The sequence below is a fragment of the Chelonia mydas genome, chromosome 27 (assembly GCF_015237465.2).
Source record: "Chelonia mydas isolate rCheMyd1 chromosome 27, rCheMyd1.pri.v2, whole genome shotgun sequence".
Classification (NCBI taxonomy): domain Eukaryota; kingdom Metazoa; phylum Chordata; order Testudines; family Cheloniidae; genus Chelonia; species Chelonia mydas.
The window spans coordinates 12,737,183-12,761,437 of record NC_057860.1 but is presented as its reverse complement, the minus strand read 5'-3'; the positions used below and the strand labels follow the sequence as shown (position 1 = coordinate 12,761,437).

At 44.7% G+C, this 24,255-nt stretch overlaps 1 protein-coding gene across 2 annotated transcripts; it reads left to right on the top strand.

Moving 5' to 3' along the window:
* Nucleotides 1–385: 385 nt before the first annotated feature.
* Nucleotides 386–24,255, top strand: LOC102947599 (gasdermin-A2). Of its 2 annotated transcripts, none has more exons than XM_037887115.2 (11): nucleotides 386–581; nucleotides 1,902–2,174; nucleotides 2,722–2,896; nucleotides 6,058–6,226; nucleotides 9,241–9,343; nucleotides 11,231–11,278; nucleotides 12,094–12,126; nucleotides 12,805–12,944; nucleotides 14,372–14,549; nucleotides 17,467–17,540; nucleotides 19,438–19,500. In XM_037887115.2, exons 2-11 carry the CDS (start codon nucleotides 1,964–1,966, stop codon nucleotides 19,450–19,452), a joined length of 1,146 nt encoding a protein of 381 aa, XP_037743043.1. In that variant the 5' UTR covers nucleotides 386–581; nucleotides 1,902–1,963; the 3' UTR covers nucleotides 19,453–19,500. The 2 variants fall into 2 exon arrangements, with proteins under 2 accessions (XP_037743043.1, XP_027680233.2); XM_027824432.3 differs by lacking the exon at nucleotides 19,438–19,500 and adding an exon at nucleotides 21,554–24,255 and having other exon boundaries at nucleotides 387–581.

Sequence of the window (24,255 nt, the reverse complement as noted above, 5' to 3'; positions counted from 1 at the left end):
AATCCATGAGAGACTCATCAGACCCTAACACTATTGTTAAGGATGTGAGTATAACTATTTTGCAACTTGTGCATAGGTTTGTATAGAATTTCTATATCCTTGGGTAATCGTAACTTTAATTGTAATTTTAATAAAACTTGTAAAATAGATACCTTGTACTTATGAATGTATGTGTGGTCACCACCTTTGCTCTTTATGTGTTCTTACAGACTCTAAATCTAAAGCAAGTAGCAGAGGTGATTTTCACTCTGTTAAGCTTGAAACTATAGTGACCAGAGCTGAGCCCACAGGGGTGCAATACCACATTACAAAATTCACTTTAAACAAAAATAAAAGGCTACAGTCATGTGAAGAAAATAACAAGTGAAGCAATCCAGTGCCAGTGAACTACTTCCCTTTGTGGGCAAGCATAGCCTAGAACTTAAAGCAAGTCACTGCTTGGTGATTTCAAGTTCAGTGGCAGAAGTTCGCTGGTAGGAACGTATTGTACAGTCTGGTGCCATCCTACGTCTCCTCTCCTCACAGTTAAAACGACTGGGAACTTTCTCCGCACACAGGACAAGTGAGGCATGAGAGTCCAGGTATGTCCGTTTTTTTTAAACATGCTGACAGAAATCTCCTTTTCAATATCTGTTCTTTCAGTCCTGGGACTCTCATCCACCTCTGCCAATGCATCTCAGTCCTGACTCCTTCCCACACTTCACCCTGCTATTGCAGCCCTGGGCTCTCTGCACAGATCTGTGCTGGTGCGCCTCAGTCCTTCCTGACCCACCTGTTCCTTGCTATTCCAGTCCTGGGCCCCCTACATACAGCCCTACCAATGCATCTTAATCCTGACCTGCAGCCCCTTGCTATTCCAGCTCTGGGCCCTGCTCCTGTATCAGTGTGCCTTGGTCCTGATCTGCAGCACCACCTGCTTATTCCAACCTATTCCATTCCCAGGCTTCTCCCAAGCAGGTACTGCCAAACATGCTACATTTTCCAGGAAATAGTTAGTTTGCAGGAGGTGGACAAAAAAGAAAATCAACTATGGACTCAGACAAGACCACGATAGACATTACTTGCATAGCTAGTCCAGCCTGAACCCAAATTTCCAAAGGAAATTATGTGTCATGTGTTGCTCTTCAAACAGCAGTGTTAACAACTCTCATTGTATTCGGTGGGTTTTTTTAAGGCTGCAGTTCCTGGAGTTAAGCAACTACCTGAAGGGGGGTTTCAAAGAGGATGGAACTCAGCTGTTCTCAGTGGTAGCAGATGACAGAACAAGGAGCAATGGTCTCAAGTTGCAGTGGGGGAGGTCTAGGTTGGATATTAGGAAAAACTATTTCACTAGGAGGGTGGTGAAGCACTGGAATGGGTTACCTAGGGAGGTGGTGGAATCGCCATCCTTAGAGGGTTTTAAGGCCCGACTTGACAAAGCCCTGGCTGGGATGATTTAGTGGTGTTGGTCCTGCTTCGAGTAGGAGGTTGGACTAGATGACCTCCTGAGGTCTCTTCCAACCCTAATCTTCTATGATTTCAGAAGCTCTTCGTATGGAATGTAAGCAATAACAATGATCATAATAATACATCACATTTATATTGAGCCTGTCAGCCAAAGATTACAAACCACTATGTAGACATTAAATAACCTTAAGAACACTCTTGTGAGTGAGGTAATGTATTGATTATATTATCTCTTTAGAATGTAAACTCCTTGGGCAGGGACTGTCTCTTACTATAAGTATGTACAGTGCCTAGCACAATGGAGTCTTGATCACAGCTGATGCCTTTAGGTCCTGCCATAATACAGACAATAACTAATAATAGCCTCCTTTGTAAAGTGCTTTGCAATCTACAGATGAAAAGAGATGAGCAGGATTATTACGTTAACTTCATGTATTCCAATCTGCCTTCAACAGATGGTCCATTGTTAACCCATCAGATACCATCTTTAACCAGATTTGGCTACAAGTGACTGGAAATGTTTGCTAGAGCGGCCAAGCAGCTCACAAAAGAGCTGGACTCTGACGGGAGACTCATTCCTATATCCAGCTTGGCTAGTGCCGATAGTTACAGACCCTTCTGTCTGGTCAGGAAGAAGCAGCCCTGGCTGCCTTTACAACCCCCAAAATATCTCATCACCCCCTACAAACTTACAGATATATTCAAAGAAGGAACAACTATGGATGCAGGTATGACTTGAATTCAGACTTAAAGTGATCACCAGGTATTTTGGGAAAGGGTCGACTAATAACTGTGCCCCTCTATAGCCTCTTCCATTCAAGGGTCCCAAGTGCTTTACAAACAGTAGTTCATTAAGCCCTCACAACCCTCCTGGGAGGTACACTAGGTAAGTACTTTTTACATTGTTTCCTCTGATGGGTAAACTAAGCCACAAGGAAACAAGCACAAGATCACAGGGCAGGTCAGTCTCAGAGCCTGGATTAGAACTCAGGAGATCTAAGCTCTCCAGTCTTATGTTTTGACTGACCACTAGACCTCACAGGTCACTCACAAATTCCTGCCTGGATTTTGGTGCTCACCTGCAGCGTACACTGGGTCGACTCCAACTTCCTTGGGAGAGACTAGTTTCCAGCCATCTAAGAAAGCAGTGGTTTTGTTGGGTATACTGAGGGTTCGTGGGAAGCCACTGGTGAGAGTATGAGGTAAACCTTGCAGAAACTCTTATTTGTACTTGTTTCTTTAATAAACGAAACCTGATTAAGTTTGTTTCCCAAGAGGTGAAATATGTTGATCTGTTACGATACTCCGAGACCACAGACCAGAAAGCAGGAGGAAAGCTCAGCCTTAAGTTACAGCCCACCGAGGTGGACTTTGCTTGTTCAGGGAAGAGTTTATTCTCAGTCTCTCCGATATCCGTGAGAAAAGCCTACGTCAGTAAAAAAGGGCAGTGGTGAGTATGGATTTTTATTTTACCTCTTTTGGGAGTGACTTGCCTTTGCAGCCTTGAGATCTACTTCCCACAGCCAGGCACTGTTGCAATAACTGGGCTTGCAAACTGACTAATTGTGAGCTCAACAGTAAAAAGTGAGTGAAAGTTTATAAAATGACACAATGACCTGTTGCAACAAATGTTGATGGGGAAAAGGTACAAAAGGGAGACAGACTGAATTATTACAAACAAAATGGCCTACTAATATAATTCAAGGAATATGCAAATATTAAATCTGGTAAACAAGGGAAGTATGAGACTAGAAATCAATAAACCAAAATTGGTGTGTCAAAAACTAGGCCTAATTATGGATGAAATAATGAGGGGAGGGGCTATTCCACCCACCACTTCCATTTTGGGGTCCTTAAAAGACTTCGGAGAAAAATCGAAAGGTGTTTCACAACTGCTGTCTGGGAGATGAGTGGACCAGAAGAAGTGAGATTTACCATTATGGCTGTCACCTCCACCATCTCCTGGGAACCCAGGAGCCACTGTTACATCTTTGGGACTTTATTGTCCTAATCTCAAGAGATGTCCCAACCAGACTGGGTCAAAGAGAGGGACCCAGATGATAAATCCTAACACCACCTGGGATGTGAGACTTGGTTATCCTCTCTCCCCGGACCCCGGTGTTCTTTTCCTTCCTCATCTTATTTCTTTTCTTAGAATCATAGATTTTAAGGTCAGAAGGGACCATTATTATTATCATCTAGTCTGACCTCCTGCACAACGCAGGCCACAGAATCTCACCCACCAACTCCTGTAACAAACCCCTAACTTATGTCTGAGCTATTGAAGTCCTCAAATCATGGTTTAAAGACTTCAAGGTGCAGAGAATCCTCCAGCAAGTGACCCGTGCCCCACACTGCAGAGGAAGGCAAAAAAAACCCCATGGCCTCTGCCAATCTGCCCTGGAGGAAAATTCCTTCCCGACCCCAAATATGGCAGTCAACTAAACCCTGAGCATGTGGTCAAGACTCACCAGCCAGTCACCCGGGAAAGAATTCTCTGCAGTAACTCAGATCCCACCCCATCTAACATCCTATTACAGGCCATTGGGCATATCTACCGCTAATAGTTGAAGATCAATTAATTGCCAAAATTAGGCTATGCCATCATATCATCTCCTCCATAAACTTATCAAGCTTAGTCTTGAAGCCAGATATGTCTTTTGCCCCCACTGCTTCCCTTGGAAGGCTGTTCCAGAACTTCACTCCTCTGATGGTTAGAAACCTTTGTCTAATTTCAAGTCTAAACTTCCTGATGGCCAGTTTATATCCATTTGTTCTTGTGTCCACATTGGTACTGAACATAAATAATTCTTCTCCCTCTGTGGTATTTATCCCTCTGATATATTTATAGATAGTCATCATATCTCCTCTCAGCCTTCTTTTGGTTAGGCTAAACAAGCCAAGCTCTTTGAGCCTCCTTTCATAAGACAGGTTTTCCATTCCTCGGATCATCCTAGTAGCCCTTCTCTGTACCTGTTCCAGTTTGAATTCATCCTTCTTAAACATGGGAGACCAGAACTGCACACACTATTCCAGATGAGGTCTTACCAGTGCCTTGTATAATGGTGATAACACCTCCTTATCTCTACTGGAAATACCTCACCTGATGCATCCCAAGACCGCATTAGCTTTTTTCACGGCCATATCACATTGGCGGCTCATAGTCATCCTGTGATCAACCAATACGCCGAGGTCCTTCTCCTCCTCTGTTATTTCCAAGTGATGCATCCCCAGTCTCTCTCTCTCTTTTTTTTTTTTTTCTTCTGTCTAATAAGAGCCTGGCTAAGCCTGCCCACACTGCATATTCTGCAACCCTGCTATAAGCCTGCGACCAAAGAGGCAGTTAAAAGCAATGCCCCAAACAGCGCAAGGCAGTTATAAGTTTGCCAGGTCTCGAGTGGCTAATAAAACCATGTTCCACACCTGTTTCTCCAGCAGGAAGAGTGCAAATAAAAGTCAATACCAGAGACAGAAGTGGCATTTTCTATCTTTGCTGTTTTCTCTCCTGTCTTTTGTCTTTTAGGAAACCTGATCGGACTTTGACAACAGCACCAACAACACCACCAGCCCATTTCAACTCTTCTTCTCTTTTCCCCTCAAACAAGACCGTTATTATCCTCTTGAATACCATCTAAAAGACTGAAAGTTAGGAGGGATTTCCTTCTAAAAATTCTCTCCAGATAAAGGGAATAAGGGATGTTGTTGAAATGAAAGCCTTTCTTAATACTTTACATTTCAAATGCTTTACCTATTTTTCCTTTTTTCTGTATCTTTAATAAAAGTTTCTAAAATGTTAATATTGCGTTTGCCATGGTAATACGCATGCGGAAGTCTCTATTACCAAACCTGGTTTAAAACTGTTTAATGTTGGACAGTGATTAGGTCATGTTAACACCTTTAACCTTTTGGGCCCATATAGCCCAACATGAATACAACAGTGCACAGCATTTAATCCCATTCCTAGCCCCTGGATACCCTGCACCACAGAAGCCATCTTGCTAGCTGAGGAAGGTAAACCTCTGTCTGGAGCTCAGCAACCCTCTGGCAAATGAAACAAATTCCTCCGCTGGCCAGAGTGTTCTCTGTGGAGTGACTTATGACATTTCCTCTCCAACAAGGATGGAGCACAGCACTCCCAGTCCCTGTGGCCCTGCGGAGTCCTGCAGGGCTGTGTAGGTAGGAAGGAAGGCCTTGTGGTTAAACTGTGCAATAGAATTGCAGAGGCTTAGACTCAATTTACTGCTTTACCACAAGCAACCTGTGTGACCTTGGTCAACTCATTTAGCCTCTCTGTGCTTCAGTTCCCCATCTGTAAAATGGGGATAATAGCACTTCCCTGCCTCACAGGGGTTTTATCAGGGTAAATACATTCATAACTGTTCATCACCATAGTGTCTGAGTGCCTAGGCCCATGTATGTTTCTAAAACAGAGCATTAATCAGAAGAAGGTGTAAAGATTTCCTCCTGTTATACTAGGAACAACTTGCTCATAATTGTTTTTTTCCTAACCAGATGCAGTTAGTATTTGGCAGATGCCCTGAAGCATAAGGGCTGAGACCCTTTGTAGTAACAGCAGATGATGTTCTCTTTGTTACTCTGTGTCCTCTGCAGGAAAATTGACACGTCACACAAGTTCATAAAGGAGTTCTCAGGCTCCCCTGGGACGCAGCTGTATGTCGTGACTGAGGCTTTTGAGTTAAAGGAACCATTGCACATTCAGAAGATGAGCCAGGGAGGAGGCAAAGTCGTGATCACAGCAGGGGAAATAGGTGAAATACAGGTTTGTGCATTTGTACTGTCATTTCAATCAGATCTCTGACTCAGCTGTGGTTGGAGCCATTGTATTAACATCTGTGTAACTACCAGCTGGCAAAGAGCATGATCCTGGGATCACCTAGTAAGGCACCTGGAGGACTGAATTAGTGAAATAAACAAATGAAATCAACAGTAAAAATAAATGATCTTCCTTCTAATTCTGTGTGCCCGCCAGAGGTGTTCGTTTCCAGGAACAGCCTCTTCCATTAGTTGCTCACTAGCAGCATGGAGAAAGTGGCAGCTGGTGTCATCCGCACCCCACACGCTGTAGCACATATTGCACAAAAGTGACACAGCAGTAGAAGAACTTCACGGGTGGGTGTCAGTACAACATTGGTACTCGCGGCCGCTGGTGGCAGTGCTCCGTGTGGCCACCATGCATGAGATTCTGATTCAATTTCCCATCCTGATATATTGCTGCTCAGTCTGGGAGCGCTGCCAGGCACCTCATGTCTCCTCTGACCAATTAAAGGTCTCTGAAGGTCACAGATCCAGTGCTGTGCAGTAGATATGAATGCAGCAACATCCACACCAAGCCTCAGGGAGTGGGAAAAGACATGATGGTGGGGGAAAGGAAGGCAGACTTCTCATTCCAGTTCTCAGTGGACAGGTATTGGCAAAACCAACAACACAATTGGCTCTAACTGGCCCACTTACAGGCAGTCTCCAAAGATAAGCCCATGGCTTGGATAAGAACTCCTCTCATTCCAAGGGATGGTCTCAATAGGTGAGGTTTGAGGCACACCAGCAGGGGGCATTGTAGAAGCACAGCCTGGGATGCTGCTAGTGCCCATCATGTCCAAGGCTCTTGAGCTATCCACGGGCCATACTTTCACTAATACTAAAGTCACACACAGATTTTGAGAGAGGGAGGGGAGGCGGGGAGAGGAGACTAGGTTTACATGGCATTTTGCTCTGCTGAAATCAGGCACATAACAGGAGGCTATTTCCTGTGGCTTGTTCCTTTCTCCTGACAAACTTGGTCCAAAGCAACCGTGTCTAAAAGCCATAAATAAGCAAAAGCCTGTTTCAGATAAAGGAGCTGGAGAACTGCCCTCTTCCCCCCATAGACTCTGCCAAGAATCAATGCTTGTCAAGTACCCTGTGATAAATGAAGTGGCAGGGGGAGTAGCTCCCTTTGATGGACACCCAGCCAGCCAGTTAGCTGTAAAATCCTGCTTGGTAGCTATTCTCTACTTGCTTTACCTGTAAAGGGTTAAAAAGTCCCCCAGATTAAAAAAAAAAAAAAAAAAAAAAAAAAAAAGTGGGCACCTGACCAAAAGAGCCAATGGGAAGGTAGAACTTTTTAAAATTGGGAAAGAAACTTTCCCTTTGTCTGTTGTTCTCTGGAGAAGGAGAGATGGAACAGCAATGCTATAAGCAGGAATGCTGCGTGAGGCTTGAACCAGGTATAAAAATTCATCTTTCATACCTAGAAAAAATTATTGGACAGGGCATGTTTAAATTATATTTTAAAACAAAAGTGAGTTTATTAAGTATAAAAGTAGGATTTAAGTGGTTCCAAGTAATAACAGACAGAACAAAGTAAGTTACCAAGCAAAATAAAACAAAACAAGCAAGTCTAAGCGTAATACATTAAGAAACTGTTTACAGGTAAAATCTCACCCCCAGAGATGTTCCAATAAGCTTCTTTCACAGACTAGACTCCTTCCTAGTCTAGGCCCAATCCTTCCCCCGGTACGGTTCTTGTTAGCTCCAGCCCAGATGGTAAATAGGGGATTTCTCATGACTGGAACCTCCTTTGTTCTCTTCCACCCCCTTTTATAGCTTTGGCACAAGGCAGGAATCTTTTGTTTCTTTGGTCCCCCCACCCCTCCTTCTAAACAGAAAAGCACCAGGTTTAAGATGGATTCCAGTACTAGGTGACATGGTCACATGTCCCGTGAGACACCAAGCCTTCATTCTTCCTGGCCTGACTCATGGGAAGGCTTGCAACTAAACAGAGCCATCTACAGTCAATTGTCCTAGTCGATGGGAGCCATTAAGATTCTAAACCACCATTAATTGCCCACATTTTGCATAATTACAATATGCAGAGTTATGCTTTATATTCCTAGTTTCAGATAGAAGAATGAGACATTCATACAAATAGGATGAACACACTCGGTAGATCATAAACTTTGTAATGATACCTCACAAGAGACCTTTTGCATGAAGCATATTCCAGTTACACTGGGGGGGGGAGGAATAGCTCAGTGGTTTGAGCATTGGCCTGCTAAACCCAGTGTTGTGAGTTCAATCCTTGAGGGGGCCATTTAGGGATCTGGTGCAAAAAATGGGGATTGGTCCTGCTTTGAGCAGGGGGTTGGACTAGATGACATCCTGAGGTCCCTTCCAACCCTGATATTCTATGATATATTATATTCACACTCATTAGCATATTTTCATAAAATCATATGGAGAGCAACATCACCCCATCCTCCTGAACTTACTGCCAGAGACTTGGACACTGTCCATAGCAGAGGCAGTATACCTAAAATTCCTCTTTGGGTTCCCCTCTGGGGCAGACACTCCTGTTTCCCGCAAAAGGGAAGGTGACCCTGATCCAGTTGTGGGCTCACAGCTACCAGCTATTGACAGCCCTTCACTGGCCAGCAAAATCCACACACCCCCTTCACTCATGTTGGGCTTGCTTCCAGCTACAGAGTCGTTGGGGTCCTACAGATGTCTCCTTCTCCAGAGAACAACAGACAATGGGCAAGTTTCTTTCCCAATTTTAAAAAGTTCTACCTTCCCACTGGCACTTTTTTTTTTTTAACCTGGGGGATTTTTTAACCCTTTACAGGTAAAGCAAGTAGAGAACAGCTACCAAGAGGGATTTTACAGCTAACTGGCTGGTTGGGTGTCCATCAAAGGGAGCTACTCCCCGCCCCTTCATTTATAACATACCCAAGTGAGGATTTATTGACCTGCCTTAGGAATCTCACCGGAGACATGTGGCTGTGTTTGACTCCACAGGGGCGAGGAAAGAGCATTAAAAAGAAGACTATGACAATTCCTCAGGGCACAGTGCTGGCATATGTCGTACAGCCCCTGAATATCCCGAAGGAAGGAAATCTTTGTAAGTGATCTAAGCTAAGTGTTGAAACCATTAAGTCACATGTGGCGTGGGGTACTGGGTCCCACTTTAATGCAGTTATATTCGTCTTGCTTTCTGCAGGCCAAACCACAGCGCATTTTATCTTTCCTCACAACAATATGAGGTGAAACATGGCAGTTGAATCTTGTGGCTAGAGTTGGGGGCTGAATTTCCCACCTGGACTAAAAGTATGATTCTCAGAAGCGCTGGAAAGGGATTGATCTCTGTTTCCTGGCCCCGATTACATAACATGGGTCAGGGTTACACAAGTTTATACCACTTTCATTTGGTAGGGGGTCAAATGTCCACTGACTTCTGATGATACCATTACAAGGACTCCTGGCTTGTATTCCACTGATTTACTGTGACCTTGGACAAGTCACTTACCCTCTCTGTTCCTCAGTTTCCTGATCTGTTGACATGAGGATTGTGATGGGTTCGGTCACAGAGACCCCTTTGTGACGGTCACCTGACGTGCTGAATTTACCTCTCAGCCCATTTTTCCTGCCAGCTTGGGACGCCAGAACCCTGCCTTGTTGAGCCAGACACGCTAGCCTGCTGCAACACAGACCCAGGTCTGGTCCATGCCCCCAAAGCTGCAGGCTTTAACCAAAAACTGCTCAGCAGATCACTTATCTCCAGTACCCAGACACCCAGTTCCCAATGGGATCCAAACCCCAAATAAATCCATTTTACTCTGTATAAAGCTTATACAGGGTAAACTCATAAATTGTCCCCCCTCTATAACACTTATAGAGAGAGATGCACAGCTGTTTGCTCCCCCAGGTATTAATCACTTACTCTGGGTTTAATCAATAAACAAAAGTGATTTTATTAAGTATAAAAAGTAGGATTTAAGTGGTTCCAAGTAATAACAGACAGAACAAAGTAAGTTACCAAGCGAAATAAAACAAAACACGCAAGTCTAAGCCTAATACATTAAGAAACTGATTACAGGTAAATTTTACCCTCAGAGATTTCCAATAAGCTTTATCACAGACTAGATTCCTTCCTAGTCTGGGCCCAATCCTTTCCCCTGACACAGTCCTTGTTAGTTCCAGCCAGCATCTTAGGTGAAAAGCAGGGGCTTTCTCATGACTGGGACCTGCTTTGTCCTGCTCCACCCCCTTTTATAGCTTTGGCACAAGGCGGGAATCCTTTGTCTCTCTGGGTCCCCACCCCTCCTTCTAAATGGAAAAGCACCAGGGTTTAAGATGAATTCCAGTATCAGGTGACATGGTCACATGACATTGTAAGACCTCATTTTTCATTACCCATTGGCTGGCACACACATATTACAGGCAGGCTTGCAGGTAAACAGAGCCATTTACAGTCAATTGTCATAGTCAATGGGAGCCATCAAGATTCTAAACCACCATTAATGGCCCACACTTTGCATCATTACAATAGGACCTCAGAGTTATACTTCATATTTCTAGTTTCAGATACAAGAATGATACATTCATACAAATAGGATAAATATATTCAGTAGATTATAACCTTTGTAATGTTTCAGAGTAACAGCCGTGTTAGTCTGTATTCGTAAAAAGAAAAGGAGTACTTGTGGCACCTTAGAGACTAACCAGTTTATTTGAGCATGAGCTTTCGTGAGCTACAGCTCACTTCATCGGATGCATAGATACCTTACAAGAGACCTTTTGCATAAAGCATATTCCATTTACATCATATTTACACTCATAAGCATATTTCCATAAAGCATTATGGAGTGCAACGTCACAAGGATATAAAAATGTACAAGGATTACACATACGCTGAGGGCCTAATTCGTGAGTGATTGGAAAGCGCTTTGAGATCGTAGCATGAGAAGGTCAAAATATCATTAATAATAATTTCTATTTTCTTCTCCAGGTAAATGCTCATTGGCACAAAACAGGAAATTTTTATTTGTTTCTGATGGTAAGCAATTTATTTTATTGTTGTACTCTAGCTACATGTAACTTCTATCTTTCTTAGCGCTCTTTTTTCATATAATTTATATTCCCTTCCTCTCCTTCTCAGCATCTTTCAACTAGCTGGTTCTCTGCAATGCATCTCAGGCATGTCTCATAATGGCTGAAGTCAAAATGAGTCGGCATGGGTATTTTGTTGAGCCAGAAATTAATTTAGGCTGCTTTACCAGCCATGAGTCACTCCAAAAAATGTTTCTGGGACAGAAAGAAAGGGAAATTATTTGGAGTGGAAACCTAGAGGGATAATAGAAAGACACTCCAAATTCAATCACTGTGTTTGAAAGAATGACAGCTGGACTTGGGTTCTTAAGAGGGACTCTCCTATGACAGCACCAATGGATGCAGGTAAATGATCAGCTGGTAGATTTGCTATGAGTGAAGACCCCATAAAATACAGCTGGAGGATAAAACTACCTGGCACATATCTGGACTGTCATTAGAAGGCAGGTCTAGTGGTTAGTGAAAAGGAAGGGGAGTCAGGAACTCCGGGGCTCTGTTCCTGGCTCTGCCACTGAGTTGATGGATGGCCCTGAGCCACTTAACCTCTCTGGATTTTAGTAAACTCCGGTGTAAAATGGGTATAACTACACTCCCCCATTACCATTTCTAGCTCCTAGGGGGTTGTGAAGCTCAGTTAATGGTTGCTTGTAAAGTTCTCTGACAGTCTTGAGAAAGGGCCCCAGAGAAGGACACATTATTGTTAAGCTTCTGTTTCAATTTAATTGTAGTACAATGATAAAACTGGTGTTTTTCTCATTTCAGGCTTCAAGGATAAGTCAGAGCCTTCACTAACAGGCAAGCAGCATGCTGTTAATTCCTTTCTCCATATTTTGCTTCTGTTTTTCTGATCTCAGAGGGCTTGAAAAGGGGCTCTGCAGAAGTAATAATACTTTTCATGTATCTAGCACCCCACAAAGTGATTAACATACAACAATTAGTCAACAAAACATCCTTATGAGGAGGATATCGGCAATCCCATTTTACAGATGGAGGAACTGAAGTGACTAGCCCAAGTTCACAAAATGAACCCATAACAGAGCTGGGAATGGAACCCAGGAGTTCTGTCTCCAGAGTCACAGGTGCTCAGTACACTGCTCAGTATTTGGCTGTCTAGTATTAGCTCTGTTATTTTTATTTTACTGTGTTTTGATTTTAGTTTAAATTTTTTTTCCAAATAGGTTAGCATCATTGCAATGAAAACATCATTGCTTGACTCCCCTCTCTTGCTTTAGCACTAGACCACACTGATGTATGCATCACACCATTGTCAGACTTGGTAGAAAGAAAAGGAGTACTTGTGGCACCTTAGAGAATAAATTGGTTAGTCTCTAAGGTGCCACAAGTACTCCTTTTCTTTTTGCGAATACAGACTAACACGGCTGTTACTCTGAGACTTGGTAGAGTAGCTTAATGACACGTTAGGTGGGTAGGTTGGCTGAGTACTGATGCATGTTGCTTTTTACCCACCACCAGCATTTCAGGAAGTGAAGGGCACCATCAAAGAAGAATGTGCACAGCTGATGTCTCTGAGTCAGGATTTCAGGATCAAACTGCTGGGAACCTTTAAGAGCTTTCTGCAGGATGGTGATGTTATATCAGATGTTAAAACTGTGGTATGTGCTCTTTAAATTTCATTTGACAAGTTCACATTAAGCCAAGAAACACATTGATTGGTGCATTTGTGAAATAAATGCATGCCAAGTGCCACTTAAGTAGAGATTAGAGACACATTCATCACTCCAACTGCTTGGCCACTACAATACTCTGTAACCCACCACAGATATAACAGAGCTATGGGTTAGATCAGCAGTCCCCAACTTTTGAGGGTCACACCCCCCTCACCCCTGTCTGCGCCCCCTGGAGCCTAGGTTGGGAGCAGGGGGGTTTGGGGGGAAGGGACGTGGTCGGGGGTAATCGGGCCGAGGCTGGGGCCACAGTTGGGGTGGGTCTGGGGCCAGGAGCAGGACCAAGGCCGCAGCTGGGCTGTGGTGGGGGCCAGCAGCTGGGCTTGCAGCCAGGTGCAGCTCCACTCTCAGCCTTGCTCCCAGCCTCGGCCCCAGGCTGAGGAGGGAGCCGTGGGGGCTGGTACAGGGCTGGGAGCGGAGCCACGCTGAGGCTAGGAATGGGACCAGGGACGGGGTTGGGAGCTGGGGACGCAGCTAGGGACGGGACTGGAACAAAGTTGGGTGTGGGGTGGGGCTGGGTGGTGCTCCCTCCCCACCCCCGTGGGCGCTGGCCCAGGCCCTGTTGCACCCCCTTGGATGATCCTCCACATCCCCGTAGGGGGGCACTCCCCACACTTGGAGGACCTCTGGGCTAGATCACTACACTACAGCTGCTGTAGTGTCATAGTATAGACACTACCTATATTGATGGAAGGGGGTTTTCTGGTAATGTGGTTAGTTAATACACCTATCTGAGAGGTGGTAACTAGGTCAATGGAAAAATTCTTAGGTGCACCTATGCTGGCGGTTAGGTCAACCTAACCACCGTGCTCAGGGAGCAAAATTTTTCACAGCCCTGAACAACATAGCTAACTTGATCTAATTTTTAAGTGTAGACCAGGCTGTTAGACAGTTGTGCGCTACCAAAAGGAAGGGTTTAAAACACAGAGCCTGATTTGCATTTGCACTAAGACTCCTTTACACCACTCTGGCAGTGTAAATACGCCTTAAAGTTGATGTAAATTAAAGGAACATAAAGGGGCCTTAATGTAAATGAGAATGTGGGTCAAAAATACTTTAACCATTGCATTCACTGTGGGACTGGATGGTTCAGGAAATTAGTAATGGGATTTAGAGTGCAGCCTTTCACCTTTACGTCACAGTTTTGCATCCTTCCTGATGGCTAATGGCTGAGAGTTGTTCCCATTTGTCTGGTGGTCCCAGTAAAGTGCTAAGGGGACAGGTATCTATGTCATACATGTTTGCACACACGCACGCACACACACACAATGCCAATCTTCTGGGGGAAGGAACTATACTTTGACTGACAGCCGTCCTTTTTCCCCCTCCTCTTCTTTTATTCATTTTACCACCAGCTGGAGCTTTTCTTGGCAGGGGGTCAACCTAAGCACTCAATGCTGGACTCGTTGGATGAATTTCTCTGGCCTCAGGTGGAAAATTTGCTTCATGATTTAGGAGTTTTCTGTGAAGATCAGAGAGAAGACGCCCCTTCATTATTGCAACCGATACACTTCCTGTGCTCTTCTTTAGAAGGTACGGAGACTTCAGTCAATGCAGAGGCAGTCCCAAAGTTGCTTGAAAAACTTATGGCTTGGGGAAAGCATGACCGATTGTCCTTATCCATGAAGAACTAGGTTTTCCACATAGAGTTCTGTAGTTTTATGTGTTGGATCTAAATAAGCATATACCCATCTGCTCATCTGAGCTTCCTGTGTTGATTTTTTTCAGTATGATATAGAATTTCTATTGGCCTTGTCTTTTCTCAAAATCAGGACTGTATCGTCTATTGAGAACTTGAGAAAACCCAACCTGAGATGTCTCTTCTACTGATTCTTTCAGCAACTGATATTGCTGTTCAGCCACTGCTGTCTATAATATTCAAGTTTCAGAGTAACAGCCGTGTTAGTCTGTATTCGTAAAAAGAAAAGGAGTACTTGTGGCACCTTAGAGACTAACCAGTTTATTTGAGCATGAGCTTTCGTGAGCTACAGCTCACTTATAATATTCAAGTAGTACACAAATCTCGCTGAGTTTCTGGGATATGCTCAGAAGCACATGTAAGATATTCCAATCCATCTTGCAAGAAGTCCAGCCTATATGGCTATCATGAAGTCTCACTAGAAGTATCAAGCTCTACGTGAGCAGTGTTCACCTTAGCCCAGGAAACTAGGCTTTCACAGGTTGGAAGCAGCTGGCTTTGCACTACTACTGCATCATGTCAGGAAAGTACAAACCCAGCATAATGAGGGAGTGGAAGGGTCAGCAGTATATTGAACATCAGAGCAAAATCGTGGAATCAGAGAAATGTTGAGCAGGAAAGGACCTCAAAAGGTAATCTAGCCCACCTCGTTGCGCTGAGGCAGGATTAAGTATACCTAGACTATCCATGACAGATGTTCATCTAACCAGTTCTTAAAAACCTCCAGTGACAGGGATTCCACAACCTCCCTGGGTAACCTCTTCCAGTGCTTAACTTAAAATGCGAGGCCATATTTGATGTTTTCCGCTTCATATTCCTGGAGAAATGGATTTGGGTCTTTATAGGTTAAGCGTCTTCCAAGGCACTGATTTCAAACATGAAACCCATACATGACAGACAGACCCACTACCAAATGTGTTCCTTAAATAATTGGATAGGCACCACTCTGGCAGCACTGAGGAGCCTCACATCTTTGATCTGAGACTTGTGGAAGAGCAGCTGCAAAACGGATTTAGCTTTGTGTGTGTGTGCTAAAGTTTGTGAGTGAGAGAGATTCGTGGAGTTCTAAGAGGAGAGTCAAGGAAGACTGCAGTTTGCTATCTGAGTTGTATAATTTTTTCATACTGCTAGTTATGAATTTGGAAAATTTCTTGGTGAGAAGGAAGCAAAAAACTAGGGGAAGTTTGTGCAACTGAAATCAGAATAGAAAAGTAAGCAATTAAGTGGTCTTGGAAAGGCTGTGTAAAGAAGTGGGGTTAGTTTTGCAGCAATGTTTCTCAACCAGTGGGTCATGACAGACTATCAGGGGGGTCATGACGCGTGGAAAACTTTATTACAATCTAAAGCAACCCCCCCCCAATAAAAACCCACCTCTTTACTCCCTACACGTCCTTCCAGATCTAGTGTTCTTTGTAAACCTCTCAAAACACACACTTAAATAAATTATAGAGGCTTAGCATTGTTATCATTGATACATTTTTACTCTTATTTTTAAAGTAAATGTATGGGGAATATGAAAACTTTTTACTTTAAAAAAGCAGTCAGCAACCTGAAAAGGCTGAGAAACACTATTTTGGAGAATCTCAAGGGATGGAATGCACCTTAGCAAGTCCCCTCTGCATCTTCAGAATGGCTCTGAGATTTGGCTTCACCTTGATCCCGATGTGTTCTCGTCCCTCCATTTTTCTCTCCTGCTGTGGTATTCTGCAGCTTTCCCCTTCTCCTCTACATTTTTTACCTTCCAACTCTTGGGGTTTGCCATGGAACATACAGAATCTGTGTCGGCCATTCACTAAAACTATTGCTTCTTATTTCACCAGTTCCATGCATCTAAGTCCCACCTTGGGACACCTGGTCATGGTGAGACATCAACTGCTTGCAGTAAAGTGCAGCAGCATTCTCCCACTGACACAGCTGTGAATCCTTGATTGAATCATAGAATATCAGGGTTGGAAGGGACCTCAGGAGGTCATCTAGTCCAACCCCCTGCTCAAAGCAGGACCAATCCCCAGTTAAATCATCCCAGCCAGGGCTTTGTCAAGCCTGACCTTAAAAAAACTTCTAAGGAAGGAGATTCTACCACCTCCCTAGGTAACGTATTCCAGTTTGGAAGGGCTGTGGTCAGAAAACAGTATCTCAGGGGTCTGTAGGTTTAGAGTGGAGATCTTTAGGGCTCCACAGGAAACAAAGAAACAAGAGGAAGAGGCCAGCTCAGGGGACTGTCTATGTCAGTCTGAGACTTTCATCTCTGTAGTGAATCACTACTCAAATTCAGCACAAGTTATTACCCCTGTCGATGGCTAGTGGCCTATGCAAAATGTGTTCGGTGGGTCTCAGTCCAGTTCCTAGTGGACAGGAATGCACATCACTAACACCACCATTTAATGATAACCAGAAGTGAATGGACATTGGAGACTGAATTCCCCTCTCATATCAAGTAGTGGTCCCTTCAGATCAGGGCTGAGGCACATCAGTGGGGAGATGTGCACAGAATCTTGCATATTGCTGCCATTTGCACTCTACCTGCTCGAGCAACAAAGGACTCTCAGCCTCAAGGGCTGTTAATCTGGCATTTTTCACCTGCACTGAACAATTAAGAAAAGAAGGTATTTTGCATTTTTAAAAGCATGAATCACAGTAACGAATTATTACAGTGCACCCAGAACTTTCAACAGCTCCGCTCTAAAGGACGCCACCCCGAGCATTTTTCTTTTTCTGACTCTCCCTGAGGTTGTGATTTAATTTTCGCAGATCTGGACTTTAGAGTGCTGACCCTGCTTGTGACCTGCCTAGAGAAGAACATGGTGGCCAAGCAGCTTGCGCTGGTAAGATCCTCCCACACTCGTATCTTTGAATATTTACTCGTTAACACTGCAATAAAGCTGATTGATACAGCTCAGGACAGCACCCAGCAGGACGTTTGGCAGGCATGGTACATCTGAGATTCACCAAGGTGCTATATGAGCTCAAGATGCTTCCCTTATAGTCAACTCAAACTGCAGAGCAACCATGCCAAGCCATTTTGACCTATGTCCTAACAGCTGCCTCTTGTGTGGATCAATATCTAGGAGTGGATTTTTTAGCTGGAGGTCGAATACCTGTAGGAGGTGAATGTTTTAGTGAGAAAAAGGCCCCATTGTTCATTTTGTGGGGCCAGATTTTCAAAAAAGCTGGAGACCCAGCAGATCCCATGTGTCACACTGTTGGTTGGATTTTTCCATGAGCTCAGCCCTCAATGTGCTGACGCCTTTGAAAATGGGAACTGAGCTCTAGAAACTCAGGCCCTTAATCTCCAGTTTATCCTTGCAGGAAGCCATGGACTAAGATGTGGACAGAGACCATGATGGGTCAGAATCCACCAAACCATTCCCTCCACCTCCACTAAAATACTTCAGTTGATTTCTTCCCTACCCCCAATGAGAACCAGCAGCATTTCCCAGGCATGTTAGCCAAACCAGAGTTATAGGACACCCGGTTCCATTTCCCCCTCTCCAAACACCACCCTCCCCCGCATTCTTTTGCTAGGTTTATACCCTGACATGACTCAAAGTGGCTTGGGACGCGCTATGAACTCCAGCATTTCCTGTTCCCTAGATCTTACAACAGTATCAGCTGGCCAGCAGGCGGTGATCATCTGTGTATCCAGCTGACTAATTCAGTGCTGCATTAGGTCTCCAATAGCAGTAACTGGATCTCAAATATCCTCCCTCAATATTCCCAGTATAAGTTATAGACTGTTGCTAGTTGTAGCCTGTCTCACAGTATTTCAAGTATAAGGAAAAGACTTAATCTACCCACTTTGGAATCTGTCTCCATGTATCTTCTGCTAGGTTCCTTACATCCGTCACTACTCTGTTGCAGACATATCTGCAGTAAAAAGTGATGGACTGAGAACATTCTGGATTTATGCTCCTCTACATCTGTAGTGAGCCTGTTACTTAAAGGAACAAGAGTAAATACATAGTCTGCTCAAGCGTAGCACACAGCAGAGTATAAAAGTGTTGGCTGTCCCTTGCTTGGTTAGAAAATGTTTATCAATGCTGTCTGTGATAACATCTTTCACACTCGGACTGCTAGCTAGTTTCTATTTATTGTTCTTTGGGATTAATTTAGTGCTGCTGAAAGGCATCAGATAAGCAGCTCTGGAGGCTAAAACTTCTAATTCATTTGCAGAACAGGAAATGGCTTAGAAATATCAAAGATCCAGGTAGATACACTGACAGATAAATAGTACAGTGGCTGTACAAGCTTCCACACACTCCAGTCTCACCATTATTCTGGTCATTGATACAGAGCTTGGTAAGCTGGACTCAAGCAAACTATATGCATTTATGGCTAAATGTAAATGTATGCATCTAGGAACCAAGAAAGTAGGCCAAACTTACAGGGTGCGGGACTCTACCTCGGGAAGCAGTGACTCTGAAAAAGATTTGGGGTCATGGTGGATAATCAGCTGAACATGAACTCCCAGTGCAATGCTGTGGCCAAAAGGGCTAAAGAAATCCTGGGATGCATAAACAAAGGAATCTTGAGTAGGAGTAGAGAGGTTATTTTATATCTGTATTCGGCACTGCTGTGAGCTGCTGGAATACTGTGTCCAGTTCTGGTGTCTACAGTTCAAGGATGTTGATAAATTGGAGAGGGTTCAGAAAAAAGCCACATGAATGATTAAAAGATGAGGTTTGTATGTCCTAAAATACCTAAAAGAAGTAAATCCTCCAGTCCTTTTTCAGATAAACCTCTTACCGAAATGAATGCGTTGCATCCGAGAGTGCTAAAGGAGTTGGCGGATGTGATTGCAGAGCCATTGGCCATTATCTTTGAAAACTCATGACAATCGGGGTAGGTCCCGGACAACTGGAAAAAGGCTAATGTAGTGCCCATCTTTAAAAAAGGGAAGAAGGAGAATCCTGGGAACTACAGGCCAGTCAGCCTCACCTCAGTCCCTGGAAAAATTATGGAGCAGGTCCTCAAGGAATCAATTCTGAAGCACTTAGAGGAGAGGAAAGTGATCAGGAACAGTCAGCATGGATTCACCAAGGGCAAGTCATGCCTGACTAATCTAATTGCCTTCTATGATGAGATAACTGGCTCTGTGGATGAGGGGATAGCGGTGGATGGGTTGTTCCTTGACTTTAGCAAAGCTTTTGACATTGTCTCCCACAGTATTCTTGCCAGCAAGTTAAAGAAGTATGGGCTGGATGAATGGACTATAAGGTGGATAGAAAGCTGGCTAGACTGTCGGGCTCAACGGGTAGTGATCAATGGCTCCATGTCTAGTTGGCAGCTGGTATCAAGTGGAGTGCCCCAAGGGTCGGTCCTGGGGCCGGTTTTGTTCGATATCTTCATAAATGATCTGGAGGATGGTGTGGATTGCACCCTCACAAGTTTGCAGATGACACTAAACTGGGAGGAGAGGTAGATACGCTGGAGGGTAGGGATAGGATACAGAGGGACCTAGACAAATTAGAGGATTGGGCCAAAAGAAATCTGATGAGGTTCAACAAGGACAAGTGCAGAGTCCTGCACTTAAGAGGGAAGAATCCCGTGCACCGCTACAGACTAGAGACCGAGTGGCTTGGCAGCAGTTCTGCAGAAAAGGACCTAGGGGTTACAGTGGACAAGAAGCTGGATATGAGTCAACAGTGTGCCCTTGTTGCCAAGAAGGCCAATGGCATTTTGGGATGTATATGTCGGGGCATTGCCAGCAGATCAAGGGACGTGATTGTTCACCTCTATTCGACATTGGTGAGGCCTCATCTGGAGTACTGTGTCCAGTTTTGGGCCCCACACTACAAGAAGGATGTGAAAAAATTGGAAAGAGTCCAGCGAAGGGCAACAAAAATGATTAGGGGACTGGAACACATGCCTTATGAGGAGAGGCTGAGGGAACTGGGGATGTTTAGTCTTCAGAAGAGAAGAATGAGGGGGGATTTGATAGCTGCTTTCAACTACCTGAAAGGGGGTTCCAAAGAGGATGGCTCTGGACTGTTCTCAGTGGTAGCAGATGACAGAAGGAGGAGTAATGGTCTCAAGTTGCAGTGGGGGAGATTTAGGTTGGATATGAGGAAAAACTTTTTCACTATGAGGGTGGTGAAACACTGGAATGCGTTACCTAGGGAGGTGGTGGAATCTCCTTCCCTAGAAGTTTTTAAGGTCAGGCTTGACAAAGCCCTGGCTGGGATGATTTAGTCGGGGATCAGTCCTGCTTTGAGCAGGGGGTTGGACTAGATGACCTCCTGAGGTCCCTTCCAACCCTGATATTCTATGATTCTGTGATTCTAAGGAGTGCAGCATTTCCCCATGTTTGACAAAAGGAAAAAGATTGGAATCACTAGGAAAAAATCATAATAAGGTTATGCATGAAATGACACCTGACCTCACATGCTTTAACTAAAGGAATTCTCACATACTTGTCATGAAAACCAACATACTAGTGAATGGTGCCCTACAAATCTGATAGATTTTCAAAAGCAACCAGTGATTTTGGCGGCTCAGCCTGAAACACCTTAAATGGTCCCAATTTTCAGAAAGCGCTGAGCACTCACCCTCTGAAAATCAGATCATCTAGTGATTTTGAGTGCCTAGTTTTAAATCCCTTAATCACTTTTGAAAACTGTGGCCCACTGCTCTCTGAAGATCAATATAACTGCTTCTGCTCTCCTCCTCTCCCTGCATATTTCATACAGTTACAGACTCCAAACCAGCAAGGTAGCCATTAGGGCAGTAAGCTGATGTCCCCACCTTATGAACAAACATTTCATTTGCCTTTTCAAGTCATTTTTACTGTCTTCCCTTACCCTTTGTTTCATGGTTCCTTTTTTTTTTTTTTGCAAAGATGGATGACATCTTGGAGTGGATTCTTTCCAGTGGCAGAGAAAGCATCTTCAGCTTGGCCTCTTCTCTGCCAGAAGAAGAAAAGAACATAACTGCAGAAATGATGTATACCTGTGGGCTGATTCCACAGACAGACAGACCCTCTCTCACCTACCTATGGAATAATGAAGCCCAATCAAATCTATCTGCACTGTATGCAGCCTTGTATGCTTTGTGGATTCTCAGTGAGTGATACCAGGTTAAGTGGGAGGGTGTAAAAATAAAAAATGTGGATCAAGAAAGAGCTACAAACCATCACCCTAAAGCAGGGGTGGGCAAATTGCAGACCGCGGGCCACATCCGGTCCATCAGGCCATTTAATCCGGCCCTCAGCTCCTGCTGGGGAGCGGGATCTGGGGCTTGTCCTGCTCCTGTGCTCCAGCCAGGGAGTGGGGTCAGGGGCTTTCCCTGCTCTGCTGCCCCATCTGCAGGCACCAACCCTGCAGCTCCCATTGTCTGCGGTTCCCGGCCAATGGGAGCTGCAAGGGTGGCACCTGCAGACGGGGCAGCGCACAGAGCCACCTGGCCATGCCTCGCAGCCGGAGAGGGGACATGCTTCCGGGAGCTGCTTGCTGTAAGCGTTGCCCCGGAGCCTGCACTCCTGAGGCCCTCCGCTCCCCTGCCACAGCCCTGATCCCCCTCCTGCCCGCCGAACCCCTTGATCCCAGCCCAGAGCCCCCTCTTGTACCTGAAGCCCCTCCTCCCCAGCTAGAGCCCTCACCCGCCCCAGGCCCCAACAGCCTGCCCCGTCCCTGATCCTCCTCCCGCCCTCCGAATCCACTGGTCCCAGCCCGGAGCATCGTCTTGCACCCCTCATCCCCGACCCCACCCCAGAGCCCTCACACCCCTCCCCTGTACCCCAACCCCCATGCCCAGATCCTCCTCCCACCCTCTAAACCCCTCGGTCCCAGCCTTGAGCCCCCTCCTGTACCCCAAAGTCCTCATCCTTAGCCCCACCCCAGAGCCCTAACCCCCCCTGCACCCCAACCCAGAGCTCCCTCCCGCACCCTGAACTCCTCATTTCTGGCCCCACCCCAGAGCCCGTATCCTCAGCCGGCCCTTACCCTACCCCTACCCCTATTTTGTGAGCATTCATGGCCTGCCATACAATTTGTCCCTCAGGCCAAAAAGTTTGCCCACCCCTGCCCTAAAGCATGATATTCATTAGGGTCGCTTGAAATATCTGTCCAGGAGCAGCTCAAGGCTAAAAGTCTCTTTTGGGATACTCATTAGGAAAAGAAACTGATTTCTAGGGGCCATACCTGCCATCCATGTTTAAACAGAACTCACTATTGATTTCAGTGGGAAATTTTGCTTAAATATGGATGGCACGATATAGCTCTGGGTACTGCAGGTCTATCAGACAAAGGTCTAGAAATTGGATATAAAATACATTAGTTATGTGTAAAAAGGAATCATTTCCTTTATCTCAACATGACTTTACTGTGGTAAATTGCAAGGACTGTCTTTCACAGAGGTTCTCAAACTGGGGGTCGGGACCCCTCAGGGGGTCTTGAGGTCATTACTTGGGGCGTCACGAGCTGTCAACCTCCATCGCAAACCCCACTTGCCTCCAGCATTCATAATGGTGTTAAATATATTTAAAAGTGTGTTTAATTTATTAGGGGGGTTGCACTCAGAGGCTTGTGATGTGAAAGGGGTTGCCAGTAAAATAGTTTGAGATCCATTGGTCTTTCATCTTGGTGTGCAGTGTGTAACAGTGAGGAAAGGGACAAACTGCCCCATGTCCTACCAAATAAGGGCTAAGAGAATCCCAATATCCTGTCTGGAACGATCCTGCACAAGTGCACAGCAAATTAGACCACATGACATACTACCTGAGCCCTGGTACATGCCTGCCACTGTGTGCAGGAAAAGGTGGTGAGGTTGTAAGGATAAGGCCTTTGTCTGCAGCCATATTGTAAGGCCTAAGGCCTAAAGCCTAAGGCCTTTCTCTGCAGCCAGATTAAAAGAGCAGCTGAGTTAGCTGAGAAGCAGGAAGTCACATCCTCACATTCCATCTGAATTACATTAAAACAATGTAATATTAGGCTGTTAAGAAGGAGACCCCGTCCTAATGGCACCTACCATCACCAGATAAAGAAACAGATCTTAAGATGGTTAAAGAAAACTTAGTTTGATAGCATCCTGTAGGTCAAGAAATCACTTATCAATAGTTGTGGGTGTAAAATCCACATTTCTTTGTTTTGTCATTATGCTCCCCACTTCCCTATTGTTTATCTGTATGGTCTCTGTCTGGTTCTTTAATTGTCTGTTACATAATTAATTTTGCTAGGTGTAAATAAATTAAGGTGGTGGGGTAGGATTGGTTAGAGAATTTTATTACACTATGTTAGGATTGGTTAGTAAAATTTTAGTATAACAATTGGTTAAGGTATAGTTTAAAAGGACTCAAATTTCACTATATAAACTGGGGTCCAAAAGAAAGTTCTTTGGGAACCAACTCCGGGACACAGCCCCAAAGATCAGAGCTGCCAGACCTCAACACTCTGCCAATAACACCGTGCAGAAACTGGAGTCCCCCAGATAGACCCGATCCTGACTGGCCATCAAGAAAAGTTCATCTGTCTTATTGGGAGCATTGTATGTGTAGCATGTGCATTCCATTTTTGGTGATTGTTAATAAATAGAGGTGATGTCGTA